This window comes from Cucumis melo, chromosome 6 (genome assembly GCF_025177605.1).
Source record: "Cucumis melo cultivar AY chromosome 6, USDA_Cmelo_AY_1.0, whole genome shotgun sequence".
NCBI lineage: Eukaryota > Viridiplantae > Streptophyta > Magnoliopsida > Cucurbitales > Cucurbitaceae > Cucumis > Cucumis melo.
The window spans coordinates 1,340,196-1,358,193 of NC_066862.1; the positions used below are offsets into that span (position 1 = coordinate 1,340,196).

Genomic DNA, 17,998 nt, shown 5'->3' on the forward strand with positions numbered 1-17,998 from the left:
ATTAGAAATTCACTCGGATGGTGCTATAGTATGTTCGATCCCCTTCCTTCGCATTTACCGTTAGCTGTTTCTCTCTTTCTGTCTTCGTTTGACAGTCGCAATCCTCATCGGTCCCTCTTCTCCGCCGTTTGCCCTTGTAGCCAGTTTCATTGGATCTCAATCTAACCCACTTGTCTCAGGTTCGTCTTCTTCATTTTTCTGATAGATTGAATATTTTTTTCATTGCTATTTTTACCTCTTGTGACTGTTGTTTTGGGTTCCTATTGGATAATCGTGGGGTTCTTTCCCGGCTACTTCGGTTTTTGCATTCGTCAGAGCTGGTCAAAGAATGATTATACTAAAGGCTTTTGCTATTCACTGCGTGCAAGTTTCCACCATACATAATTCAATTAAAGCGGTTAAGCTCTTTTTTTTTTTTTGTTAATCTTCAAATTCGCTGATAATTTCACTTCTCAGTTCATTCAATTCGAGGACTATTATCACTATCGAAATTGTTTACTATTACATTATTACTATCATTGGGAATTCTGTAGTTCGAACGTACATGGACATAAATGATCCATTTGATAACGTTCTCGTTTACTGTTTTTTATTTTTGTTTTCATTTTTTTTAAGAGACGGAAATGTTTGATAACTTTATTGTTTTTTGTTCTAAAAATATAAATGTTTTCCATTTCATAAGTAATTATCGAGAACAAAAAGAAATAGTTTGTTTAGTTCAAAATTTCAATTATTTCTATCGATTTTATTTTTCTTTTTCTCAATTATTTTTATTGGTTTTATCTTATTTTTTTCTCAATTATTTTATTGGGTTTTTTCTTTTTACAATTATTTTTATTGGTTTATTTTTTTTTGTTTTTTCAATTATTGTTCCATTGGTTTTCGTTTCCTTTTATTCCTCCAATTTCCATCGTCTTTCCTAAATAACCATCATCTTTCTCTTTCTCTCATCGTCTTCCTCTATAAGTCATACTTTAACTCTTCACCGGATCCAAAGTTTTAACCAGGCTCTTCCTCTTCGTCATATCCATAGTTTACGTTGTACTCTTTGTGCGAATATGGGTTTTCGTTGTAAGTTTTTGTCTAAGAATATTGAGGACATGATAACTTACTTTAAATTAATATTAAATTATAGATGTAGTTGAAATTGATGGATTAAGAAGTTAGTTGACATCATCCAAGAGAAATGACCTAAGTGACAAATGATATTGCCAAACAATTTGGGCAATGTAAATACAATTTTATGTTTATGTTATTATTTTTATTTGTTCATGGGTACTTCTTTATATTAAATGAATAAACTTTTGTTTATTTTTTATGTTTAATGTTTAATTGAACTAGATGCCAATAAAACAACATAAATAAAATAAAAAATAAATATATAAAAAAAGAAACAATTATCAAACACATCATGTTTTTGTATTTTTTTTGAGAAACACGAAACAAAAACAATTATTAAATATATTTGTGTATCTTATTCTATAAAAAGAAACAACTAACAAAAACATAAACATTAACAAACGATCCAAAACTTCCTTTTATTTTTTTTAGACACAGACACGTAGTCGTATTGTATTCGCGTTCGTGAATAACCCAAAGAAATCTACAACGCGCACTACCCACCCATATTATATGGTTTGACTTAGATTAATTTAAAATGTGCATTGAGTTGTGTCTTTTGGAAAAATTTGGTCGACTCAACCCAATATGAATTTATATAATATATATTTTTATTATTTATTTTATTTAATAAAATTAGGTTTAAGCCTGCGTATCTTCTCAATCTCTTCCTCAGCGCCGTTGGTCTCCTCTGCTCAGGTTATCACTTCTAAACCGTCCGTCTTCCTCTTCTCAATCTCTTCATCTTCTCACTTCTCAGTCGTCTGACTCATCTCCCTCTTGTAAATCCTTTATCTTCTCCTTCTATAACTTTATCATCCTTTCCTTTCCATCAACATTCAATCTTTTTTGTTTTAGGATTCTGTTTATCTCTTGGTAATCCATATACAGCTTCCCAATCGATTCTCCTTTCTACTTTTCTAACTTTTTTCCTTCATCTGATGCTTCCTTGCTGCTCTTCTTCATTCTGTTGTTTACGGGTTGGGTGGGGTTGTAAACTTAATTTTGTTCGGGTAAACCAACCCAACAAACACGAAAATCTGATGGCAAGGTGGTCTATTCACAGTGTCATGTGATGAGAATCGTTGTTGTTTCTGCGTTAGTTCATGTCTTCAAAAATTTTGTTTCGTGTTTTTGTTTTGATCAAAGCTCCGAAGCTAGCAAGTTTGCTCTCATTTTGATGATTATCTCGTTCTAATGTTTCTTTGAATTATTTATTTTTGTATGAATCAATTATTTTAACGATGTTCCTAATAAAATACTTCCTCATGTTTTCTGTAAACGAACCCTTTTCTTCCAGTTTGTTTTGAGTTTGACTTATCATGCACGAAGGAATGTTATTTACTTTTTATTTTCCCTAATTATTTTGTTTGAATCCTTTTTTCATCTGTCTTCATGTTTCAGGTTTGAATTTCATCCTGTTCCCAGCCCCCACTGTGACGATAGGATTTCAATAGGGGCCGGGCATTAATCATGGGGGCGGAACTGGAAAATAATCAGGCTCAGTTGCACGATATGGAGGATGTTAATCTCACAGATGCCCAGTTAGTTGATTTCATTAGGGGTTTTCTTAGTTCAGTGTCACTGGTATTATTCTCTTAAAATCATCATTGGTCTTTACTTAAATGAAAGATCATATAGCAATTGATTTTCGAAGTGCACTCTCGTAGTTTATTATTTGGGATGTGATTTTGAGTTCTCACTGCTAATCGAGTTGTTTTTTTGAGGAATAACTGTTGTAACCTTATGAAATCTCTTCCATTGGTGTAGGGAGATACTGATGGGTATAACCAGCTTGTTGGTGTTATACACCACAGAGATCGACTATCTCCCGACGAGGTTGCCTTGCTCGTGGTATGCCCTTTAGAACACATCTGTTTTTGACAAATGATAAGAGATTTAATTTCAGGTAAAATACTATCTAGTTTTTAACTCACTTGATGTGCTTAACAGACATGTTTGAAGGCACTATCTGGAGCAGTTTCTTGTATAGATATCATTCAACACGAATCTCTGCTTGCAGCAGTAAGTTTATGTCTAAACTCTGAGTCATTATCCTGCAATTTTGTTGTTGTAATGGAAGTTCTTTCTCAGATTTTTAAAATGAGCTTGTGGGATTATGGACCTAACGTGATGGATTCCCTGATTGAACTAATAATATCCCTGGTATGAGCATTTATGATAATAGTTTTCACTCTTTCTCTAGGCTCACCTAATAGTTCCAAGATCTTTTGACTTTTCTTTTCAATGTTTCAGGCTGTTTCAAATGGAAAATATGTGAATTCATGCTTGGATATGCTTGTAAATAACTTCATGCCGCCCAATTCCTACATGGATTTCCTGAAGAAACCACATGGTCTTACAAAAAAGGATGAAGTTCTTTCTCGAGTACACACAGCTCTAAAAGATATATCAGACCTGGTGCCTCTTGCACCCTTGAGATTGGAGCAGATAGTTGTCCATAAAATGCAAAGAGTCTTTTTCAAAGAATCTGTGAGTTGAACTTTCATGGACTAAAAGTTGCTTTAGAGAAATCTAAGTGAAAGTTGTGTTTATTATTCACTGAAGATTATATATATTTTATCTTTGTAGTGTTTTCCCAAAAAAGTATTGCTTATTTTGGTATTTTTTAAAATTATTTTTCTACCATTGTTTTCTTTTTTACGATCATCAATCCAATGACTATTGGAAGTTTGTTGTGAAGCTGAAAGCTCATTATCAGTTTGTATGCTTTGGCTTTGGCAAACTGAGGTATTAGATGACAAGGTTTATATCGTTACGAATTTAGAATACCCTACCAAATATAGTTCAAATTAGAACAATGCCTGGTAATGATTTATAGTTGAAATGCAGTGTAAATTTACTAGATGCTGCATTGGGTACAATCTCTGAATGTACGAACCCCTCTTAAATTTTTTGAATAAATATGTTCATATGATTCAAATAAATAGGTCAGTTAAAGAGTCAGGTACAAAGAAGATGGTTACATTTTTAGAAGCCCTGACCGAAATTTTTTACAGATGCCTTTTGCTTGCTTTGAGGAGAGAAATTGCTTTGATATATTTTTAAAACAATCTTTTAAAAGCTCAATGCCTATTTCACCTTCAAAACATTTGCGCTCTTTGTTAGGATTTTTTAAAAATAAATTATATATGTTTATGCGATTGCTTTATCATTAATATCTGTTTAATTCCTCTGTAGTTGACCACGATATATGTGGAAAACATGTTGAGGTTGGAAAAGGGTGCATTGAGTGAATTTGTTGGGAGAAAGATCTTAACTGCGCTGGTGGATAAGCTTCTAGATTTGGATGTAAGGGAACACAAATATTTTACGGCACATTTGTTTATGCGATTGCTTTATCATTAATATTAACTAGTTCTAACCTTCTGGTAGGTGGAGATTGGGTGGGATGATATTCTACAAGACGATTTCAGTAAAGGAATTTTTGAGATGGAACTTGAAGATGATGATGAAACTACAGATGATATTAATGAGGATTCTAGTGAGGTATGATATTCAATACCTAGGCTGGATTTAGAAGATTATTTCACTAAGTTGTAATGATATTTAATCTCTTTCGTAGTTTTTCTTCGTTTTGTTTTGGAGAAGAATCTCGAGGCTTATGCCTTAAGGCTCATCTATAGGCAAGACTTTACTCTTCAACTTTTGGCCTCAAGATTTACCCATTCGTTGAGAAAAAAAAAGGCTTACCCATTGGTAAAAAGGCATTAGGGTAATGACTATAAGAACAATATTGATTAGGGTCATTCTTTTAAAATACAGAGGTTTGAGTTGTTAATTTGGACTACTACTACTTTTAGTTTTGTGACTCTAAAAACACTGAAGACGATAAATTTTAGTATAAGCCAATCCTGTTAATGATGATAGTAGTGATGTTATAAATATCATTTTAAAATATCTTTTTGTTTAAGTGGCAGTTGACGGGTTGAACTTTTTATACTTCAATATAACTATTATAGTACTATGTTTAACAATACGTGGATGCCACTTTTAGATTTGTAAAATGTTTTTAATTAACTTTGAGGTTTACACCTTGCCTTGAAGCTGATTGTCTTTTGGGTCTACAAAGTTTATACTCAAGCTGAGTCAGGTTTTTAAAATAATATGCGACTTTTTTTTTTTGAAAAATTACTTACATTTTGACTTTTCTGCCATACGTCTTGATACTTCTTTTAATTCATGCTGTTATTTACTTGGCTAAAATTTAATTTTACTTTGCTAGCTTCCAAGAGAACTAAGCCGTAGAAGCTTAGGTGGAAATGTAATTGCTGAAACGTTAGATAGCTTGATTGTTCTAACATTTGAACATCTTGAATCATGTGAACGTGATGGACGATTGAATGAGGTACCTTCTGTAGATTATATAATTTTCCTTTGTTCTCAAATTCTTTGTTTTATTCTGCAAATGATAATCTTTCCATGTTTCTTTAATGTGGAGGTCAGGTTTTTGACATTTTACTCCTATCATTCCAAAGAACTGTTCTGACTGCTTACAAGTCTAAATTTGCTCAGGTAATTAACATGCCTTGCAATAATTCTCGATGTTTGCTTGGTTTAGTGGGCTCTCATTTTATATCAATTTTCTTGCTTATGAAGACTGAATGGCTTGCTTTTGATGCTTTTTTTGGCAGTTTGTCATTTTCTATGCTTGTTCATTAGATCCTGAAGTTTGTGGTGCGAGATTTGCTGTTTCGCTTGCTGATATGTTTGTTTCCTGCAATGATCCTCCGCTTATCAGGTATTAGCAATTCATTAGAAAGCTCTCTCTCTCTCTCTCTCTCTCTCTCTCTCTCTCTCTATGTATTGGGTAAGAAACAAATTTTGTTGGTTAGTCTTGCCTTTGAAACCTATGTTTCACTAGTGTTTGTAAGCTTCATAAAAGATCTGAAGGTGGGCCAACATATTTACGTTGCCTTTACTTTTTACAACACTTGCTTCACCCGTTCTTATTCGTTTAGCAGCCATTTAAATTGAATCTCCTTTGCAAGGTCTTACTCATCTAAGAAATCAACTACTAACAATTGTGGGGTTGAGTTGAGTCTTTCTCTCTCTAGTATTATTTTATTTTAGGGGTTTTAAAGTTTTTTGTTTTCTTTTATCTATATAGGAATATACATAAAAGAATATAAAAGAAGTCCTTCTTTAAATGGAAGAATTTTGCTCCTGCATGAGCCTATCAAATTTGTAGTATTGTAGACAAATGTTCGTGACTTGAGAAGGGATGAAAGCAAGCAGTTACTAAGGAATTCTATAAAATTTGTGTGAATAGCTTAGTAGCCTTTTACATAAATATAATCTTACAACTTCACACTGTCTCACACACTAGTAGGCCCCCAGTCTGAACCTACGCTCAAACAAATATTTTCATTTTTTCTACAAAAATGAATTTGTTTTTAGTCTTTGGACTTGAGCTCAAACATGTTTTCCTCCTCCTCCTCCTACTTATTTATTATTATTATTTTTTTAATATAAAAATGAAAATTAAATAATGTATGTTTGCAATGTTGTGCAGGATGAGTGCTGTTTCATATCTTGCTAGTTTCTTGTCTCGTGGGAAGTTTTTGACAACCTCTTTGGTTACTACTATATTGAAAAGGTTAACTTGTCAACTTTATTTTGATGAAATTAATATAGGTAGGGTGTGGCCTTAAGTCTAGTTTTGCTTCTTATTTCTTTCAGATTGGTGGATTGGTGTTTAGAATATGGCGAAACACTGAATGTTGACCCGAACCCAAAGGCTCATAAAGTATTTTATTCTGGTTGCCAGGTATACATTGCTTGAACTCCTTATTGTTAGACTAAGGCAGTGAGATTTGTTAAAAAACGGAAATATAATGATTAAATTGTTGTTATTGATTTGTTGAAAAACTGGAATATAGCCCTTCTACCTGCTGGTTGAAGGTCCTTACTTACACGCTCAGGCGAAAATCCTTCAGTCCGATGGAGGTTATGGTTTGAAAGAAACTTCAGAATCTTTCTTGAATCGTGATCAAGAAACTGACCTTGACTACTTGGTCTTCTACTTCTATGCGTCTCCCCCGTATATTCATGAAAAATCAAGGGGTCAATTGGCAAACCCTGAAATGGTTTTTTTGGTTACTTTATTTTATTTTTATTATTTTAAATTCTCCCTTGTTGAGCCCTAGAGAAATAAAACTGGACTTTGAAATATGGATTCAATTCTAACACTTTGAATTGCATCTTGGAGAATGAACTTCATGAAGGTGTTGGTTAATTAGAAAAAAATGGCATTCTTGCAGTTTTTTATTTATAAGATTTAGAACTTTGTCCTCCTTTTTTTTAATGATTTCTTTTCCACAGGCCATAATGTATGTGCTTTGCTTCCGGATGAGGTCCATTTTGGAAATTCCACGTCTGAAGTCCCAACTTCTGCTTATGCCCATTGGTCCTCTCTTGACGCATAGATTAAGCCCACTGAAGGTGGGTAATTGGTTGATCCCTTTATCTTTGGTGGTTTTTTTTTTTGTTATAAATTGTTCGGCTAGTTATTTCTTGTCCTTGAAATCAACGTTTATGATCTGAAAACCCAGTAACCATATGGTACCTGAAAACCGAGTAACCATAGGTACTTGAGGTCCATTGGTTTGTTTATTTAATCAATTTTTTCATATAGCCTCTATTCCTCCCTCTTGAGAAATTGGAGATATCTTTTGCAACTCCAATGGTTCGGCGATATGCCCCTCTTTTGCAAATTTGATACATCAATAGAACTTGTAAATAAAAAACGTTAATCTCCCTCATGGACATCTATCCATGCATTAAGTTGGAAATGTTTATAAGTTAACATTTTGGCTTTGGAGCTTGACGTCTTGTTTTGTAATTTTGCAACTCCTCTCCGGTGCTTCATAATATTGAATCCACAAATCTGGGATTTCTGCTATAGTTTTGATGTTGTGTCATTAACCTCAAATGATTTAATTATGGTCTGAAGCGCTGTTCTTTGCAATTTTCTTATATGAAATTTATTTTGACGTCTTCTTGTTTAACAGGTTTGCCTACCATCTATTGTTGAGGAATTTCTTCAGCAGGCAAAAGTTGCTAATTTATTTACACCGTCGGAGACTTTTATATTCAATGGTTTGCTGGAGTCTGAATATTCAAGAAGTTTTGGTGGATTAGAAAGGCTCGACATGTTTTTTCCATTTGACCCTTGCTTATTAAAAAAATGTGACAGGTATATACTCTTATTGTTAATCTTCTTTGTTTCCTTTTCAAGACAACAAAGGATAGATGGGATCATAAAACCATTATAAAATATGAACAGACGTAGAAGAATTTATAAAATGATTCTGCCTGCTCATTGTGGCTATGCTTTATATTCAAAATGATTGATTACTAAGAGTGAGTACGCTTGAGAACTTGAAGGTGTACGGATGTTTTGTTTGATTTTTCTTTTGAATTATAACTCATGCTTTGTTGTTCCTCCTTGTTTATGAAGATATCTTCGGCCACATTTTGTATACTGGTCGATGGTCAGACCTACCTATGCCGAAGAAGAAGAACAAGAGGAAGATGGAGGTAGCAGCGATGAGGATGCAGAGGTTTTTCCAGATATAATTGAGGAAAACCTTATGGATGATGTAGCAATGGCAAGAAGCTACGACGACCAAGATTTTGATCTTGATTCTGGATTAAACAATATGTCCATCACACCAAGAAATTCGCTTCAGTACCGGCACGATTTTGTTAAGATGCCCTCAAGAATCCGACCCTCGATGAGTCCAGAATCTTTGTGATAACATATCTCAGCTTGAATAGTTAACTGGAATGCAAATGAGAATGGCGCTGCGCATTCATATTTCACAAAATGGTGATTGCAAATCTAGTTTTGGTTTTGGGGTTGTCTTCTTTACTTCAAATGTATGATAATTAGGTGGGTTAGAATCGTTGTTGGGGGTTCAGTTTTGAATTATTCCTTTTCTAGCTTTGCAGCGCTTTGATTATTGCCCTTGTTTACACTCCAGGATTGTAATAGTTTTACCAAGTGATGAAATACTGCCAAAATTTTGTACACTTCTGAGTGATACATGTATAAGCAAAAATTTTCATTATAATTCAAACCGATCCAATTACAGACTTTATTGCCTTTTCAGGCTTCGCCCTCCTTTTAAGATCATGATATCACAACTCTCCCCTAAGTTGGCCCCTATCGTTCATGGGCCAAGAGTTGGTGCTGTAATAATGGTTAAAGGAAGGGTAATTAGAATCGATAGCAATTTTTAGAATAATTATTAATTATATAGCAATATTTTAAAACAATTGTAAATATATCAAAACTTATCGGTTATAGACTTTTATAATTTATCAGTGATAGACCAATATTTGTTACATGGTCTATCAGTGATAGATTCTTATCGATTTTGATAAATTTTGTTATATTTGTAATTTTTTCAAAATGTTGCTATATAGTTAATTATTTTGAATATAATTGCTACATTTACAACTATCCCTTAAAGAAACAGGATCTAAAAAATTATATCTTCTTCAAATTATTTTTGAACCTATTTTTGTAATTCAAAATGTCATATAGCTGATAAGTTTTTAAAATAAAATCTAAAACAACTTAAAAGAGTTTTTTTAAGCTATATATTTTGAAAACTAAATCACTAAATGTACTTATTGTAGAGAAATTCAAAGATTAGAAAAGTATATTTTAAAGATTTATGGATTAATTTATATAAAAGTATTTATGAACTAAATACACTCATTCTTTAGAACTTATATAAAAGTACGTGTGAGAAGCGATAAATCATAATAATGCATCAAGCAGTCAAAATCTATGTTTAGAATTTTTAAAAAATATTGATACGTAATTAGTATAAAGATTGCTACCCATACTTATTCTTATATATCGGGCCTATAGGCTATATAATTTTTAATGGGCCGTTAATTCGGCCCAAGAGCGGAACCGCGTTTGCCATTTCCCGCCATTGTTCAGTTCTCTTCATACTACTTATTCCCATATTTTGTCATTTGAGCTTTAACAACCTTCAAGCTTGGAAATCCTTCTCATTTCAATACTGCAAGCAAAACAATATAGTTGGTTGCGATTGATCCACAATCGTTCTTTCATAGCTCGATTACGCTGGCAGTTTCGATCGACCAGTCGAAGAGTATTTGGCTTCTCAGTCCTCGCTCAGAGAGCGTTTCTATCAAATGCGGCTGAAGATAAACAAGGCCTGTGATCTCAGTTCTATCTCCGTTCTTCCTCCTCAGTCCAGGCATGAACCTGTTCTTAATTATTTTTAGCGTTATATTCTGTTTGAATTGCAAGAGTTCATGGAGAACAATGCGCAAAGAAGTTTAGGTTGCAATGCTGTTCATATTCAGTAGCTTGACATTTTCTTAACATAAATGTTTCATGTTGTTTATTGTGTTACTCGTTTTGGAAAATATGGATTTCCTTTTCATCCTAGCTGCGTTTTTGATGATTCGGAAGGAATTTGTTGTCCCCGAGCTGTTAAGAGATTGATATTTTAAATATTTCTTACTGTATAGACTTCGAAACTGATACTTACACGCATCGTAGTTTGATTCGTTCTATGGTTGAATTGACTTTATTTTTAGCAATACATTATTCAGTTACTTTAAGTTTGGATAAAAAGAACAGATGAGTAAGAACATGAAGTTTTCAGACTATAATCTTATCATGAAATTGCAAGCTGAGTTACTTGATCCAATATTTTGAGTATTACGTCATTATTTTCAATTTTGTTCCACGCAAAAATATTCAAGAAAAATACGAAAGTTTCTTCAGTGATGAAAATGTGAATGGTCTTGAAAATCTGTAGAAGGTTAAATGCGTTAACGACTGGGCAGCAAGCACCACAGTTGCGATCACAACCTTCGCAACAATCCTTTTCTCAGGGATTGTCGTCTCAGCACGGCATGTATTCTCAACTTTCTCAGAACTCTTTTGACGAAGTCGTGACAAATGAACAGGTCAATCTCGGTTCTTGTCTAGACTCTGGATTTAGGACTTTGTTTGTCCATTAAGAAATTAAGGAAATGACACTAAAATGCTCTGGCTCTTTATCATTCCATGCGCATTAGCATTGAAGACAAAACTTGGAAATGGTTATTTTCATTGTTTAGGAATCACTTTTGAATTTTATTTTATTATCTATTTTTTGACGTATAATCTACCAAAAAAAGAAAGAAAAGGAAACTATCTCTTGAGTTCTTAAATCTATTTTTTGTTTTAATCTCCACTTATGAATTAACTTTGATGTACGATTCTTTCTGGCAGAGATTTAGCTCTCAAGACCGAGAAAACTCAATTAAGAAGAATTCTTTTTTTCCTCCTCTAAGTTACTCCAAAGAAGATTGTCAATTGGGACTCTCAAAATCTTCAACCAGTTTAACACAAAAATGGAGACCTAGTCCTCTTACGGATTCTAAGTGTAAGTTCATTCTTTTGGACTCCTATAGCGGACTCTAACTATTTCAATAAGTTCGGTTGAATCCGTTACAGCATGGTATAACAGTTTGTGTAGGGTAAGTTGATCAACTGCCATTTCTTACAACCTTGATATCTTTTCTGTGACTTAGTTTCATAATTTAGCTTTCTTTTTCAGGTCAAGTTGGTGAAGAACTTGACCGCCGCCTTGGAACTATAGAAAACTCATTAAACAAGTTTGGAAAGATCTTGGATTCTCTTCTCAGTGACATCTTACAACTAAACAAAGGAATGAAGCAAGTTTCTCTGGATGGTGAGTTTTGCAATCCCTCAAGCTGAAAAGTAAAATTGGAAGAGAAACTATGTATTAGTTTTACTGCTTGAAAAACACTTTCTGCATTGAAACCCGATGTGTTTGTTACTGAAGTAGGAATACGGTGATGAATATGCTCTATTTGAATTTCAGTTCCTTCAAAAAGTAGATTAAGATTGCTATGCTATTAATGTGAAAAGGGGAAAGTGCCCAATTCAGTACACAATCCCGACCTCAAATTTAAAGTTTCAAGGCCAAAAGTTTATTCAAATAAAATGCTTATTTATTTTTCAAATTGCAGTGGAAAGCATATGGCAAAAGATGCTTGTTAACAGTAGCTTGCTGCAATCCATGGTAAAATTGTATTAGATCAATGAAATATTTTTTTGATCATTAAGTTTCTTTAATTGTAATCGTAATATCTAAATTGTGCATTCAATTAACGAGTGCAAATTTCAATGTCAGAACAAAGACCACGATGACATGAAAGCTATCATCGATGGAGGCTTCAAATTGATATCCGATCAACTTAAGAAGGATGCATACCAAGAAAGGCTGCATGAGATTTCCGATTTTCTTTCTTCATTGGAAAAGCAAGTACAAGCGTCTCAACTTAAATTAAAAAATGACTTCATCAGCACATTCACCAAAGAAATGAAGGTAAGTGCATGTTGTGTCAAATATTTCTATAGCCTATAAATATAGTATTGAAAAAAAAGTTGGTATAAATGTACGCTAAAACGGATTTGCCTCCGAACTCCATTCCGGCATGTGTGTGTGTATGTGTGTTTTTGTAAAAATACCCTGCCTAAATTTGTATTCTTGTTTTAATATCTCATCTCAACTAAATGAAACATTGCAGTCACGTGTTTTTTGTTAACTTGTAGGCAATGATCTCTACCTTGAAGAAACCCTTGCAAAAATTTCCACCTCACTCTATTCAATCTCCCGAGGTTCAGTTTTTTACTAAATATCTATCATATGTCTAAGGAATTTGTTCTATTTCTCATGGAAGGCTTTAATTGCAAATGTCAGCGTACAGCATGTTTGGATGTTCCAAAGCAGAAGCGACATCGATGTAAAATGTATGAATCTCCGTTTTCATTTCATAACAACTAGCTTGATTCCTTGTGTTTCTATGCATTTCACACGCAGATAGATATCATATCTTAAATGCATGAATTATTGATAAGATAATGGTGATCGTTTAGATTGAATTGATGCATTCCAATCTGCGAGCTCAACTTTCCCTTCTAATGCACAAAATGAAATTTCATTGCAGTTTATGACATTTTGTGACCTACAAAAGCTCAATGGTTTCTTCCATTCCCCTATATTTTATGGCTCTCATATATGATAGTCTTGAAGTTGTCAAGGGAATTATGGCATTATATTTCATTAAATACAATCATATTGCATAGAGAGTATAGGCGAGGAGGAAAGAAATTTCCATTTGTCAGCAATATTATCTTAATGTGGCATGAAATTAATGAACTATGGAATTATACTTATTTGTTCTTTGTTGCTTAGCATCTTAAGTGAACTTACTTTTTTCACTTTATACCAGTCAATCTGCGTCTCCAAATGTTTGCACTCAAGCAACTGCAGTACAAAAGGAGGAAGTAGGAATGTGGAAATCAGTAAAAGTGGGAAAGGCGTTTTGCACTAGTAGTGTGGTGACAAGGGATGATCCAAATAAAGTAATTCCATTTTCTGAACAGGTAGCTACTTAAATTTTATTATTTTTCCTGCCATCACACTACCATTTATTGCGGAAATTGTGTAATTGCATTTTTTAAAGCATTATTGAATCCGAAATTTACACATTATTCTATAAAGCAAATAAAGATTTCAACTTGAATATTAGCAGCAGTGCCTGGTGCTAGAAAGGGAATATAGAGTTATTGTTGATTCCGATGAGGAGATTGAAAGAAGTTTCTCCTGCCTAATTGAAGAGAAGAAAACAGGTGATTCCTGCAAAATAAAGACGCTTCTAGATAATATAAATTGTGTAAATTTAAATATGCCAATCACATCTTCTTCACATGCAAATAGAGTAGCATGTAACTCATATGAGAAATGAACAAGACGGAACAAAGAAATAATGATATGATGCAACTATTAGAAGGAAAAAAAAAAAATGGCTCGGCTGACCTACATAAAATATTGTTATTTGTTATTTGTTATTTATTCTATTCATTTCAAGTGCTCAGAACCTTGTCCTTGGAAGGATAGGATTCTGATTTTTGGCAGAGTAGGTCATATAAGATTTAAGTCTATTTTAGATTAGTCTAACCGAAACTAACTTGATTTTTAGATTCAATAAAACCACCCAAAGTGCTCAGCAGCATCTGACTGCTATAAAGGAGAGAAGCTTGAGCATTTATTGAGGCAGTCGGACGTAGTTAAAATGTGTCTAGGTTTTTGCAACTGTAGATATGTTGGACACAAGTTCAGGACAAGTTTGTCTTCCCTAGATATTGGAAAGTGGTACGGGAGGATTAGCTTAAAATAGAGCATGCTGTACAAATCCTCCACATATCAGGATTAGGATTAGATTTTACTTTCCAAATCTTTATATACCGAGACATTGTCTTATGATAACTTCTTTTTAGTATAACTGGAGTAGGGTTATTTGAACTATAGACCTCATACTCATATACCAGTTGAGCTTATGCTTTCTTTAGCTTCTAAAGGTAACTTTTGATTCATAAAAATTACTTTGATTTTATTTTTAGAGTTTTCTCCTGTTTATCCTTTAAGCTACACATTCTTGTTTCAGTGGAGTAGTATTCTAGTGTGCAAAAGCAACGAGCCATTCTAAAAGCACATGAAAAAAATGCGTTCCTACGATAGCTAGTAGTATGAGGAGAGAAAAAAACCTTTCAAATGCAAATTTTACTTTCAGTAGTTCCGTTCACTGGCACAATTCGACGTGCTTTATTTCGCATACAGATTAGTCCGTTTTGTGTACTGAATTTTAGTCTTTAATTTGATGTTATTTATATCAACATGTAGGAAAAGATGTACGTTACTATTCCATAGAAGAGGCCAAGCAAGAAACTGCCAGAATTTTAAGGAAAGCAAGAAGGCAGAAAAGAAAATACAGCAATCCTATAATTATTAATTGAAGGTTCATTTCTGATCCTTAAATACCAATGATTTTGCGGTCCTCATTTTATATTCTGAAAATTATTGATTCATGTGCATTCTGTAAGGAATCTTTAGAATTAAGTTCTGACAATCTTTTGTTCTAGCGAAGGCGCAGAACAGAAAATAAAACTAAAGAGAGAGGAAAGGAGGAAAGGGAAATGGGAGAACCAACCATTTGTGGGGAAATTAGGGATGAGAATTCCATGTCTTAGAGAAATATTTGACAATCAAGGTTGTCATTAATACAATAAAAAATAATAAAGCCCGAAATAGAAATATTTGAAATCAGCTCTAATTGCCATGTCAAATAAAATATGAAATTATCCTGAACGAAACGTTCTAAAATTTGTAGAAGTATTTTAATAAGCTCTGTTCATTCGTATCATCTTTCACCATAAAATAAGACGTTATGAAAATGAGAGAATATTTATAAGTGATGAGCAGAAGAAATCCTCTCGTTAAAAATAAAAACTACAGGAATGAATAGTAATCACCAATCACCATCAAATTTGCATGCAAGCGTAATCCCAAAATCTAAGAGAAGTTCACTCTTTGCTCTAAAAGGATCCGAAAAATCTCTTAATCATGATATAGCCTGGAAATGTGCTTCCTCGTTTCATCCAAATTTCAAAGAGACTTGAAATTGCTCATTTCCAAAAAGCCTACATTATTTTGGAAGCGAAAGCGCTTGTAATGTCCCATCAAAACAACGGACTAACATCATTTAGAAATCCTGACATATATTAAATTGAAAAACCAGAATCATAGTTTAAGAGTGAAACAGAACGTCCAGATAGGCAACTGACCCATGTTCTGGAAAAAAAAACGATGGAGAAAGTTATTATACAATATATAATCTTTTGTTTTATTCTTCCAAAATCAAAGTCCAAAAAGGAAAAGAAAAATCTAGATTTAGAATGTAAGCCTCCATATTAAGCGAGTAGGCGGGGAGAATAATGGGCGTTGAAAGAATAAATTCAAGATACTAAAATGAGACTTACATGGATAAGATTTCCTGGAATCGTTACACTACATTCCTTTCTTTTGATATCTGTAGATAATACATTTGTAGCATGAAAGATTGCTTTTTGATGCACAATGCGAAAATTTGTCTTGTTGTTTTTTATCTCGTGTGTGGAAATATTCTCTGGTACTTTAACTGCATCTATCCAATCCGTACTATGCCCTTGCAACCTTTTGAAAGAGACTGACCTCTGAGAGCATTTCAGCCTACTCAAAATTATGTGCACTTTTTGCCTGGTCGAAAGAAATTAGGTTATAATAAGAAAATTGTTACGTGAAGAAGAAGACTGCCGGTGTATGAATAGACCTTTTAGGTATAGGTTTAAAACGTGAGATAGAATCAAACTACTATCCTATCCTAATAGCACTCAGAGTTTAACTAAATTCTAAAAGTTAGCTCGAATCGTAACAATTTGGTTTTTTTGTTTGAAAATTACATTTATAAGCTCTACTTCTACATCAGTTTCTTTGTTTTGCTATTTATCTTTAGCAGTGTTTTTTAAAACCAAGCCAAAAGATGAAGAGTAAAAGAAAAAGATAGGTTTTGTTTTTGGAATCAGACAAAGAAGTTTCTAGGTCGAAAGGATGAAAATGATAGTAAAGAAATTTTGTAGTAATAGAAAAATAAAAAGCTTTCAATTGAATATATTGTTTTAATTGGTACTTTTACTTGTTCATCCGCCTATTCTAGAGATAGAAACTAAGTAGGAGTCCATCTTCTTGTGTTGTCCTAATAGTAACTTCTTTTCGATTTGTTACGTTCGGAAACCACACTACCAAGATAACTTGCAGGAAAAAAGAGATAGCATTAATCTTATATCTTGCTTCTTCAGCGCAAAAAGACCCTATCATGAATGAAGGTTCAAACAAACCTTTATTCCGCCTGTTCCTACCATAATGATCTTTGATTCGAGACAATACCTCCAAATTAAACACCGCCATGGTGAGAAATGATTGAACTTTTGCTATAGAATAGTTGGGGAAGAATATTCCTTTATTTTCCCAGTTTGTGGCTACAAGAGAGTTGATCTTGTGCTATATTTGGCCATATATATCACATCTTTTACCTCATGACAAAATCTGTATCATTTATGTATACATGTCTGAGTAAGTTCATAAATTCTACTAAGTAACCGGAGGTAACTGGCATGTACCCCTTTTTTTCACGAGTAGATATTCAAATTTTCATACCATATTTGTTGTACTATCGAAAACTTCGATTCAGAATTACAACACATCCTTATATCAAATCTACGAAAGTAAATGCAAGATCACTGAACAGCTGTATTCTTTTTCCTTTTTTTCCTACCCTTCTTTTGCAGGTGCAAGATGGGTCAGAACGATCAGTATGTAGAGAAGCCTTTCTTCTAGGTAATTGGATCCTTATCTTGCATTTGAATATAAATGCCCACTTTTGCATGCTGTCCATTATGCTTATCTGAGCTTTCTTGCTTTTTCGTACATCCTCCTTTCTTTTTTCTTTTCCACTGCTCAAATATCCCTCCATATCTTTTCCCCCTCCCACTTTGGAATCTGGACCACTAACACACCGCTTTTACTCAAAAGGTGAGCATAACTCTAACTTACTCTTCACATAAAAAGACCCTTTTGTGTTGGGGAAGGCTCTTTTGTAGGACATTAAAATAAGTTTGAGCCATTCCCATTTTTAGCTTTTCTTTGAAACGAAGCAAAGCTAATAGATTTATCAGTTCCTCTTAACAATGTAATGTTCCCCTTTTTGTTGTGGGTTTTCGGGAATGGTGGGGTTTGAATGATGAAGCCCATTACCAACTTTTCTTTTCTTCTTTCCCTTTGGAAAGTCCACGTTTTCACTGAATTTAACAAAGCCCACAAACCAGATATTGTTGTCTGCCAGTCCAACTAAGTCCCACATGGATGTTCTGTTTTATCAATACCCTGTTTTCTGGACCATGATTTGGGAATCA

At 33.5% G+C, this 17,998-nt stretch overlaps 2 protein-coding genes and 1 long non-coding RNA gene across 6 annotated transcripts; 2 read left to right on the forward strand and 1 right to left on the reverse strand.

The window, feature by feature from the left end:
• Window positions 1–1,690: 1,690 nt before the first annotated feature.
• LOC103483270 (uncharacterized) lies at window positions 1,691–9,224 on the forward strand. 4 transcript variants are annotated; one of them, XM_008439819.2, is made up of 16 exons: window positions 1,691–1,818; window positions 2,524–2,706; window positions 2,890–2,973; window positions 3,073–3,144; window positions 3,214–3,285; window positions 3,376–3,612; window positions 4,321–4,431; window positions 4,516–4,629; window positions 5,366–5,488; window positions 5,587–5,655; window positions 5,775–5,881; window positions 6,656–6,739; window positions 6,823–6,910; window positions 7,465–7,584; window positions 8,154–8,338; window positions 8,603–9,224. In XM_008439819.2, exons 2-16 carry the CDS (start codon window positions 2,593–2,595, stop codon window positions 8,898–8,900), a joined length of 1,878 nt encoding a protein of 625 aa, XP_008438041.1. In that variant the 5' UTR covers window positions 1,691–1,818; window positions 2,524–2,592; the 3' UTR covers window positions 8,901–9,224. The 4 variants fall into 4 exon arrangements, with proteins under 4 accessions (XP_008438041.1, XP_008438040.1, XP_008438044.1 ...); XM_008439818.3 differs by having other exon boundaries at window positions 1,765–1,901; XM_008439822.3 differs by lacking the exon at window positions 1,691–1,818 and adding an exon at window positions 1,854–1,995.
• Window positions 9,225–10,165: 941 nt separating this feature from the next.
• On the forward strand, window positions 10,166–17,748 carry LOC103483272 (putative recombination initiation defects 3). Its single transcript, XM_051085888.1, has 12 exons — window positions 10,166–10,395; window positions 10,984–11,106; window positions 11,414–11,567; window positions 11,742–11,876; window positions 12,178–12,230; window positions 12,342–12,536; window positions 12,764–12,829; window positions 12,912–12,961; window positions 13,444–13,597; window positions 13,744–13,843; window positions 14,895–15,009; window positions 17,375–17,748. Exons 1-11 carry the CDS (start codon window positions 10,321–10,323, stop codon window positions 15,005–15,007), a joined length of 1,218 nt encoding a protein of 405 aa, XP_050941845.1. The 5' UTR covers window positions 10,166–10,320; the 3' UTR covers window positions 15,008–15,009; window positions 17,375–17,748.
• LOC103483271 (uncharacterized) lies at window positions 13,873–17,383 on the reverse strand. Its single transcript, XR_536554.3, has 3 exons — window positions 16,925–17,383; window positions 16,031–16,286; window positions 13,873–15,842 (listed from the first exon to the last, which is right to left on the reverse strand). It is a non-coding gene; the product is annotated as an uncharacterized LOC103483271 (long non-coding RNA).
• Window positions 17,749–17,998: the final 250 nt, after the last annotated feature.

Excerpts from the sequence above, each read along its gene's own strand:
- LOC103483270 (XM_008439819.2), top strand. The coding sequence starts at position 2,593 with ATGGGGGCGGAACTGGAAAATAATCAGGCTCAGTTGCACGATATGGAG. Across the intron at positions 3,145-3,213 it reads ACGAATCTCTGCTTGCAGCA|ATTTTTAAAATGAGCTTGTG; the intron begins GTAAGTTTATGT and ends GTTCTTTCTCAG. Across the intron at positions 8,339-8,602 it reads TTATTAAAAAAATGTGACAG|ATATCTTCGGCCACATTTTG; the intron begins GTATATACTCTT and ends TTGTTTATGAAG.
- LOC103483272 (XM_051085888.1), top strand. The coding sequence starts at position 10,321 with ATGCGGCTGAAGATAAACAAGGCCTGTGATCTCAGTTCTATCTCCGTT. Across the intron at positions 12,830-12,911 it reads ACTCTATTCAATCTCCCGAG|CGTACAGCATGTTTGGATGT; the intron begins GTTCAGTTTTTT and ends TGCAAATGTCAG. Across the intron at positions 13,844-14,894 it reads AATTGAAGAGAAGAAAACAG|GAAAAGATGTACGTTACTAT; the intron begins GTGATTCCTGCA and ends ATCAACATGTAG.